Below are 10381 nucleotides of genomic sequence, written 5' to 3'. Positions count from 1 at the left end.
CTAAAAAATGTGTCGCATTTTTGTATTATATTTTATGTAAAAATTGCTGATCCTCTTTTATTTTTGTTAGTTTGCAGAAAGTGTTTCCTTTAAGTGTTCGTTTATATTACGTGATCAGTCTTTCTATAGTCTTTCTCGAGTTCTAAGCTATATTACAAAATTTTGTTTCATTTGTTATTTGTTCGAAGTTTCTTTGTGCAATTTTTTTTTTAACAACTTATGTCTTCCCAATCTCTTTCTTTCGACTCTTATATGATGGCCCTTGAATTGGCTAGGAGTGGCGTGGTGGATGTGGCGGGTTTTTTAGTTTGGAAGAGGTTCGAGCTGGAGAAATTGCAGTCAGATAAAGTATTGAGTGGCTGTCGTGGGTATGTATTTTGTTTAATTACTTCCTTTCCTTTTTTTTTTTTTTTATAAAATGTTTTACGTTTATTTAATTGTGATTTTACTTAACCCTTTCCGTCATGCTGGGTCTCTCAGTGACCCACTTACATTTTTCTAGTTTTCTATTTTTCTAATTGATTTGTTATCATTGAATATCATATTTTTGTTTTTATACGGTTATTTAGACATAAGCAAGTGCAAAAAATATGTGATCAGTTGTTAATTGTTATTTACAACATTATTGTAAGTTAACAATTAGTCAAAATTAGTACAATTTTCAAACAAAATGTTTTTTTTTTGCTTATAGATTAAGCAATTCAAGACGTGAATTTTTTTGCGTGCTCAGAACATGCAATACTATTTTATAAAATTATTTAACATTTTTCCGCCATATTATTTTTAATAAATTATATGTTATTTTTACAAAACGTAAAAAGCTATGTTTTTTACAAAATTCAAAATAAATACTGAATAAATATTTATAGAACAGTATCTGGGTTTCTATTTCAATAATTGAACTGAAATATGTAATAAAAACTTTTAAATTCAAAATGGCGGATTCAATATGGCGTAAGAATTTTTTGAAAAATTGACAAATTTTCATAAAACTTGTTATCTAGGGGTTTTCGGGGTCGCTGATTACGAATCTAAAATCCGTTTTTAAAAATTCAAAATGGCGGATCCAATATGGCGGACGAGTTTTCCAAAAATTGATCTGATTAGTTTCAAACTCGTTATTCCGGGGTTTTCGGGGTCGCTCATTACGAATCTGACGTCAGATTTTCCAAATTTCCAAAATTGTAATTGGCGAATTTCATATAGAAAACGAAAGTGTTTTAGTTGTTTGATCATTATTTTGGGGTTCTTGTGATCGATCAGATTTTCAATTGCTTTCATTCTAGATGCGACTTTTAAAAAAAATTTCATCTGCTGTCATGCAATTGCTATTTTAAAGTTAATGTTTTAGTATTATCTTTCATAGACAGTTTACGGCTTATTATCTTGAAATATTTATCATTTGGTAAACATAAACAAAAGTAGGGATCGGAACACCAATTTTCAATTGTTTTCATTCTAGATGCGAATTTTATTCATACTATTTTCAGGTATTAGCTTATTTTAAGGTTAACATTTTGGTATTGTCTTTTATAGATTGCTCATTGCATATGCATATATATTTATCATTTGGTAACTGCAAACAAAATTATTGATTAGTGCATCGATTTTCAATTGTTCTTATTTTTCATGCGACTTTTTCGAACTCGTATATACTAGCTAATTTTATCAATATAATTTAATTTCTTTGAGATTAATTATTGTTTGCGAATAAACAATGGAGGACGAAGAGATTATAGACATTCGCAGTGATTGTGAATCAGTTGATGGCTTATGGGATTCTGATAGTGATGCTGTTTCAGACAATGAATATAGTGAAGATAATGAACAAATTTCATCGGAGGACTCTGAAAATGAAATTGACGAATCTTTGAAAGATCGCTTAGAGAAGTTAGATGGCATTTGGGAAAAGAGAAGCAGGTCAAGCGAAAATATACCTTTTACAGAGGATTCAGGACCTAATGTACCTGAATCAGTTACTTCTCCATTAGATATTTTTTACTGTTTGTTTACAACAGAGATAATTGATATTTTAGTGGTTCAAACTAATCTTTACCTAAATCAGAAACAGAGTACATTAGATCCAGTATCCAAAGCTGAAATGCTTACGTTTATTGGTATCAATATATTAATGGGCATAAAAAGACTTCCGTCTTACAAAGATTATTGGTCCATGAATTCCCAACTAAACGACCCATACATCAGTAATCTCATGAGTTGTAATAGATTTAGTTTCTTCTTGAGTCACTTGCATGCTAATGATAATGATAAAGAACCCAAAAAAGGTGAAGCAGGATATGACAAACTTTACAAAATAAGGCCAATAATTGAAAAACTGAATGAGAGTTTTAAGAACTGTTTTAAGCCCAATCAACATCAATCGGTAGATGAGTCGATGGTAAAATATAAAGGGAGGAGTACTATGAAGCAGTATAATGCCGCTAAGCCAATAAAAAGAGGTTGCAAAATTTGGGTTCGTGCTGATATGACCGGTTACGTCTGCGAATTCCAAATTTATACAGGTAAGTCAACCAATGCCAAAGAGAAATCATTAGGATTTAGGGTTGTACGAGATCTTACTCGAGCAATTGTTGGCAAGTTTCATAGAGTTTACTTTGACAATTTTTTCACGAGCATCGATTTAATTGTTTCCTTGAAGGCTGATGGAATCTTAGCTTGTGGAACTGTTCGACCAAATCGAATTGGTTTACCAAAAAAACAAATGTCTGATAAGAAAATGGTCCGCGGTGAAATGGAATATCGTACATCCTACACAGGTGTTCGCTGGCTAAAACGGAAAGACAATAGATCGGTCCAATTTTTATCTAACTTCCATGATCCTTCTAAACCAGAAACAGTAAGTCGAAAACTAAAAGATGGTTCGCGAATCCTTGTTCCTTGTTCAGTTATGGTGTCAGACTACAATCAGCACATGGGGTATGTAGATAAAGCTGATCAGCTCAAATCTACATATCAGATAAGTAGGAAATCGAAAAAGTGGTGGCCTCGTCTTTTTTGGCATCTACTCGATGTGGCGATAACCAATGCCTATATTATTTATGTGGAAAAAGGAAACAAAAATATGACATTAAAAGCTTTTCGATTAGCCATAGTAGATGGTTTAGTCGGTGGAATTCAGCCATTAAAAAAAAGTAGAAAAAATTTACCAAAAGTGTTAGGGCCACATAAACCCCAAATATCAGTAGAGAAAAGACGCTCTGGTTCTGCACATCTACCTGTGTATAATCAAGACGGAAAACGAAGACGATGTGCCCTTCGCAGCAATAGCGCAAAAGAACGAAAATCTGCTTGGATTTGCTCGGAATGTAAAGTTGCACTTTGCTTAACGTCGCAGAAAAACTGTTTTCAGGCTTACCATTCTTAAATCAGAAAAGAATTTTGATTTTTACAGATTCCATTAGCTCTAATGATTAGCAAACGCATAATAATAAAATACTAAAATTTAAAAAAATGCAAAACAGAAAAATACAAAAAAACAAAATAATATAAAAAATACAAAAAAAAACAAAATAATGTAAAAAATACAAAAAAAATACAAAAAAAATACAAAAAGCAAAAAAAAAAAAAGGAACCATAATCTCGCCACGTCCACGTCGTTGGTTCTGGGTAGAGCTGAGAGCGAGAAAATGAACACTTCATATACAAACAGATTTTAAAATATTTGTCTGCCATATATTATACACTTTGAATTCTCGAAAACTGACCGTAAACAACGATTCGTAATTAGCGACTACGAATACCCCGAGTTACAAGTTTCAAGCGAAATGCGCTTTATTTTTAAAATATCATCCGACATATTGGATCCGCCATTTTGAATTTTTGAAAACGGACTTTAGATTCGTAATCAGCGACCCCGAAAACCCCCGAGTAACAACTTTCAAGCGAATTGCGCTTTATTTTAAAAATGTCAGCCGCCATATTGGATCCGCCATTTTGAATTTTTGAAAACGGATTTCAGATTCGTAATCAGCGACCCCGAAAACCCCCGAGTAACAAGTTTCGAGCGAATTGAGCTTTATTTTCAAAATGTCAGCCGCCATATTGGATCCGCCATTTTGAATTTTTGAAAACGGATTTCAGATTCGTAATCAGCGACCCCGACAACCCCCGAGTAACAACTTTCAAGCGAATTGCGCTTTATTTTAAAAATGTCAGCCGCCATATTGGATCCGCCATTTTGAATTTTTGAAAACGGACTTTAGATTCGTAATCAGCGACCCCGAAAACCCCCGAGTAACAAGTTTCGAGCGAATTGAGCTTTATTTTCAAAATGTCAGCCGCCATATTGGATCCGCCATTATGAATTTTTGAAAACGGATTTCAGATTCGTAATCAGCGACCCCGAAAACCCCCGAGTAACAAGTTTTAGGGTTCAAATTTTTATACCTGAGTGGGTAGATGCTCCAGTTAGAAACCCTTCTTTCTCTAAATGGCCCTTGGATTTGGTGGGTATGCGGAAAGCAGTTAAAAGCGATGTGGGGGAGGTTATTTGGCACCAGGAGTACCGTTGGAGTTGGGATGCAAAAAAATATCGATACCGTGGTTACTGGGCGCCAGCATCCTTTCAACACCCCACCTTGTGTACAGTTCCTGATACCTTGGAAATTGAGGAGATTCAGGGCTGTTTGGGTGTTAATATCTCCAATTAGTGAGTATTCTGAATTTATACATTTGTAATTTTGCGTGAGTTAATATACATAAAAAAAATAAAATTTTAATTCTTAACGTAAATGTCTTCCCTTTTTTTTTTGCAGTCCTTATTCTCATTTACCTGCTTTTCCGAGGACTTATGGGCCACGTCCTACTGATCCGGCATTAGAATTAATCTTTTGTCAAAGATACCGAGAAGAGTGGGAAGGTCTTGTTTTAGTGGGCAGTAGGTGGGAGACGGTAAGTTCCCCCCCCCTTTTTTTTTCTTTGCTTTACAAAATTTTGTTAAAATAAAAAAATAAAATGTTTTTCTCTTTTGTTTTGTTTTTTTTTTCAGAGATGGGCTTTACGCATGCCGGTCATCTGGCATGAGTGTTAATTTTAGTTATTTATTTATTATTATTATGTATTGTATTTTAAAAAGAAATTCCGCTTTTCCTTAATAAAAAAAAAATCTTTCACGTTTTCAGAATTAAATATAACATTAATTAATAAACAATATTGAGTTTTTATTGTTGATTTTAATAAAAATTAATAATTGCAATGTTCGTCTTTTTTTTTGTGTTCTATACCCCCTTTCTTTTTTTTCCTTTTTTTTTTTTTTTTTTTTTTTTTTTTAAATTAAACAACAAAAAAAAAATTTTTTAAATAAATAAAAGAACGAAAGTTCGTTTGTTTTCATGGTTAGTGTGCTGTTAAAGGTTGTGGTTATTTTTACTATATATCTTTTCTTTTAGTAAAATTTATTAATATATATTTAAAAAAAACGATAGGTTTTTCAATAATTTTTTTTTAAAATAATATCCTTATAAATAAATAAATAAAAAAATACGCAAAAAAAACTTGTTGTCTGATAATTGAAATATCTTTGCCGCTCTCTTTTATTTTCTGTGCTACCTATAGTACTTGCGTACTTATGGTAAGCCATTAGGCTTTACATTGTTCAGCAATTAATCCTCGCGGTGGCAGCATCTTGCAGCCCGTCGCGGTTTCCTTCCCCCTTCGGTTCTACCTCCTTCTAATCCCTGTTTCTTTTTCCATTGTTTCGCTTCCGCGCGGTCCTAGCGGCACGCAATAATTATATCGCGCTTCATTTTTTTCTTTTCGTTTTTTTTTTTTTAATTTTAGTGATTTGTGTTTTTTTTTTGGTGTTTGTTCTCTCCTTTTTTTGACAGTGTAAAGTGGTTAAAACAAAGTGTATGTGTAGTGTATTTACTCTAAGTCCGCCCCTCCCCCCTTTTTACTCTGTTTTCTTTTCTGTGTTCGTTTCGAAGTGTTTGCTGCAAAAAAAAATTTTTTTTTTTTTTTTTGGATTACGTTGGATTATTTGTTTAACTTGTGTTTCATGGATTAGTTCCAGAATTACAACATCGGTAAGTCTCAACAAATAATCCTTTTCATATATCTCCTTCATATATTTTTTTTATATTGAGTAATTACCAATTTTAATTTATATTTAAAGTATAAGTATAATTTAAAATATTTTCATTTTTTCCTTTTTTATTCTTTTATATTTTTATTTTCTTTACAACTTATTCTTTCAGCTTTTGCTGAGTTTTTTTTTTTTTTTGATAAGCCGTCTCTCTCGCGTGTCAAATTTCCCGCGGTCTTTGCGAGGTTGCCATGTTTAAACTTTTTCTTTTTAATATATTTTGAATTTAACTCTCCCCAAAAAAAAATTCTTTTTATTTCTATTTTTTTTTTATATTTAATGTGATATTACCCCATCGCAATATCTAATATTACATCTATTATTTTATACAACATTCCATCCCCCATATAATTGGACTAATCTTTTATAATATCTAATTATTTTATACTTTATTTATTTATTTTATTTTCTTTTTTTTTTAATTTTTCAGATACGTCATTTAATTATTCTCTCTTTTCCTTTTTGTTTTTTTATATAAATAATTTTGAATGTGAATTTATTAAAATATGAATTTAAATTAATTTTTTTGAATCGTCGTGAAATTATTTTATTCAAACTTATTGATATCTTTCAAAATTTTAATTGATTCTTGGATAAATCTTTGAATTGAATTTTGTTTTAAAATAATTAAAAAAAAATGAAAAACTTTCGTTATTATAATTATTAGTAGGGAAAAAAAAATTTTTTTTTTAAATATCAGTATTTTTTTTGTGGTTAAAAAAAAATCGTAAAAAAAAATTAGTCAAATAATATTGGCCTTGTATACAAATCATTATTTTTATAGTGTTAGTGGGGTTCCGCGCTGAACGCGTTGAGTGTAAGCTCCCCTCGCGTCCCTCGACATTGTGCGAGAGAGAAAGAAACTGCGTGCTGCAACTCCCCGTTCACTCTCTCTCTCTCCAATGCACTTTGCTCACAACCTTCTGTCCTCTCTGTTTTCTCATTGTCTTTCTCTGTTACTCTTATGCCTAATGCATGTGTGGCTTTATATTATTTCTCTCTTAGTTTTTAACGTCGTTTAGCGGCATTTATTTTATATCTTTTTATTCTTATATATATATATTTTTTTTTTTTTTATTTAAACAAATTAACTCCCCAAAGAAAGATGCATTACCCTTGTTAGTTCTATCCCTTGATTAATATAATATATATTTTTTCTCCTTTTTTTTTTAAATGTCACTTAATCAATTAATCAATTAATTACTTAACCAACTCAAATTAATAACTACTTAAATCAATAATAATCAAATGTTGATTATTAGTTAATAATTAATTGTTCCCTCCCCAAAAAAAACATACTAATTATATTTTAAACTTATAGTTTCTTAATTTTTCTCCCCTTTTTTTTTTTTAGTATTATGAGTTCCCTGCCTCCGGCTCCAGTGATTTGGAGCTTGTTTCCCTTACCCGCCGTGAGGACATTGTTTGGCCCGAGGTAGAGATTGATTCCACTTGTAGTGCAATCAGTGACGCCTCTACTCTACCCTTACTCACTAGTACCCGTAAGTGTCTATAACTACCCCTAAATTTTTTTAAAAAAAAATAATGTTTTGCATAAATTTTTTTTTTTTTTTTTTTCATTTTTTTAATTTTTTTTATTTTTTTTTTTTTTTTTATATATTTTTTTTTTTAAATATTTAAAAAAAATTTTCTTTCTAGCCGCCCAAAGTGAAATACCGGACACTCCTGCTTCCCCTGATCCTGTATTTGAGGCGTATTTTGACGCCCATGCACGACCTTATAGCCCAGGTTAGTAGCCTCCCAAAAAAAATATATTTTTATACCCCTATATTTTACCCCGTCCTCAATTTTTATTGTAAAAAAAAAAATTTTTATTTTATTAAATTTTTCCTCTTTTTTTTTTTTAGCCCCCCTTTCTACTGGTGTTGAATCCGTTGGATCTCGCTTGACACGAGCCAGCTCCACCCAGACCAACCCCTATTTTCCGGAGGGTTTACCTTTGGAAGGTATTAGCTTATTTTTATTACTTCTAATAATTCAGTTAATGTATGTAAATAAAAATTATAACTTTTTCACTACCCCCTCCTTTTTTTTATTTTTTTTTTTTAGGCCATCTTTATAGTATTCCGGCGCACAGTTCAGCTGAACATTTGCTGAACAGTGATCTCCCTCTTCGTCCCTATGTTGAGTATTTATTTCAAATAATATATATAATAATAATTTTAACAATAAAAAAAATTCCCCTTTTTTTTTTTTATTTATTATTTTTTTTTTTATTATTTTTTTTTAGAACCCCCTGCGGCTGACGAGCAAGTGGTCCTGCAGCTGATCGCTCGGCGTAGAGTCTTAGCTGATGGTTCCATCCGAACGGAATATCGGTGGGCTGGTCCTAATTTTTATTAAGTAAGTTTACCCTTGTCTATTTCTAAATCGCCCTGTTCTTTTTTTTTTTTTTTTTTTTTTTGCGGCGTCAGCTTTAAAGTAAGTATATATTACAACCGTAATTTTTTTTTATGTAATTCTAATAATGTGCTGATTTTATTATTGTATATATATGTATATCTGTATGTTTTTTTTTTGAATACCCCTTTTTCTTTCAGAACCCATTTTTACATTACTTGTTGACCTGCAACTGGGCTAATAAGATGCTTTTCCCTACTCAGCGACAAACATCTTAATTGTGGTTGTTTATACATAGTTGCGCGTGCATAAATATGCATTAGTGGCAGCTAATATTGGTAAAAAAAAAACAAAAATCTTATATATATAAAAAAAATATATATTTCCCCCCTTTTTTTTTTACCTTAAATCTATATTGTTAGTTCTTTCCCCTTTTTTTTAAAAAAAAAATGCTACTATATACAACTATATACCCAGAAAAAAAATATATATATTGGATCAACCCGATCTATGTTATTATTGGTTTAAAAAAAAATGATTATTTTATTTTTTTTTTCTTCTTTTTAATGGACTTTTACAACTGGGCACATTACGGTTCTTCTTTTTGGTTTTGGTGTAGGTGTCCCTGAAGTTAATACTTGAATAGATTCTGAGAAGCTGGCTGTAGCTTCTTCTTTTGTGGATGTCGTAACCTTTGTTTGATTTATTTCGGTTGGAATGTCTTGGGATAAATCTCTTAGCGGTACTTCATTTGTTTTGTCTTTTCCATTCAGGATATTGTTTATGGTTGTGGATCTTTTCTTACAAGTAATCATAATAATTATCACTGTTGCTAAAATTGCTATTGTGGTGACCGTGCCCCAAATTCCTATCATTATTGGGGAATACGTCTCATTGAGTTTTTGGTTCAACACACGTTGGCTTTGTTCTTCGAATTCTCTCTCTAATAATTTCAGTTTTTCGTCTGAATCCGACTTTTTCCATGAAAAGAATTTGTTGTCGTTTTCTACTACTACAACCTTCCGACCTACATCTTTCAGTATCAATGATACATTTTCTAACTTTAATTCGAGTTTGGGTTTATAAAGATATCTATACGGATTCTCTTTAATTTGAAGACTCGGCAATTCTATAGTATCTAACTTAAGAACACATTCTCTCGCCACATGTACAATTCCTATACCTGCCAAAGTATAAGCTTCGGCTTCTCTCTGTGGGCAATTCAAATACACTATTTACGAATGGATAAGAGAGTATAACCAACTACCTGTTGTGATCAGTGGTTCCCAAAGTGGTTGTTGATTTTTAGTGAACCTGATGTCACAAATTTTTAGGGTTTCGTTGTTTGGATTTCTTCGAAGCTCGGCCTCACAACCCGGTACTGACAGAATATCGTAAACTCCATGCATGTGATAACATATGTATTTATCTTCTATCTGCTTGCAGCTTTTAAGTTGTTCCTCATTTAGATAAAAATAATACCTTTCATCGCTTGTAATTGCTAGATATTTTGCATATGCTGATATATAAGCTCTAGTTCCGTTCTCTCCTGACTCTTGTAACAGCGGCACTTCATGCATCTTATATAATGTGTAAATTCTCTCTTCCACCAGAGGAATATCTAAGGTTATAATCAAATTATTCTCGCTAGTGTGTATGTCTGTTTGTGAGATTCTATCCACGTCTGAAAGTGTTATTTCGTCTATAGGTACCGGAAAGTCCACACCCTTCAAATACTTCTTCGCCTCTGTTGCTATGTTTACTAGTTGTTCGTCTGTTAACAATTTAGGTGACAATTTTCCTTCTTTCGCCTTATACATTATATCAAGTGTTTCACTTAGACTGTGTTCGTAAATCCCTATTTCGCGGTTCCAATTTTCAATGGCATTCCTAATATTGTTCAAATAAGCTTCGTGA

General features: G+C 31.8%; 2 protein-coding genes across 2 annotated transcripts; both read left to right on the top strand.

Moving 5' to 3' along the window:
- The first annotated feature begins 1717 nt into the window (after positions 1-1717).
- LOC127286219 (piggyBac transposable element-derived protein 4-like) lies at positions 1718-3385 on the top strand. The gene has a single exon (XM_051312578.1). It carries the CDS (start codon positions 1718-1720, stop codon positions 3383-3385), a length of 1668 nt encoding a protein of 555 aa, XP_051168535.1.
- A 2343-nt stretch (positions 3386-5728) lies between these two features.
- On the top strand, positions 5729-8467 carry LOC127286189 (uncharacterized). The gene is made up of 5 exons (XM_051312539.1): positions 5729-6044; positions 7458-7605; positions 7763-7852; positions 7972-8070; positions 8355-8467. The coding sequence occupies exons 1-5, from the start codon at positions 5871-5873 to the stop codon at positions 8465-8467; spliced, it is 624 nt and encodes a 207-aa protein (XP_051168496.1). The 5' UTR covers positions 5729-5870.
- Positions 8468-10381: the final 1914 nt, after the last annotated feature.

This window comes from Leptopilina boulardi, unplaced genomic scaffold (genome assembly GCF_019393585.1).
Source record: "Leptopilina boulardi isolate dan_hultmark-lab unplaced genomic scaffold, ZJU_Lbou_2.1 LbouV2_351, whole genome shotgun sequence".
NCBI classification, from domain to species: Eukaryota; Metazoa; Arthropoda; class Insecta; order Hymenoptera; family Figitidae; genus Leptopilina; species Leptopilina boulardi.
This window is presented reverse-complemented; position numbering and strand designations above follow the sequence as displayed.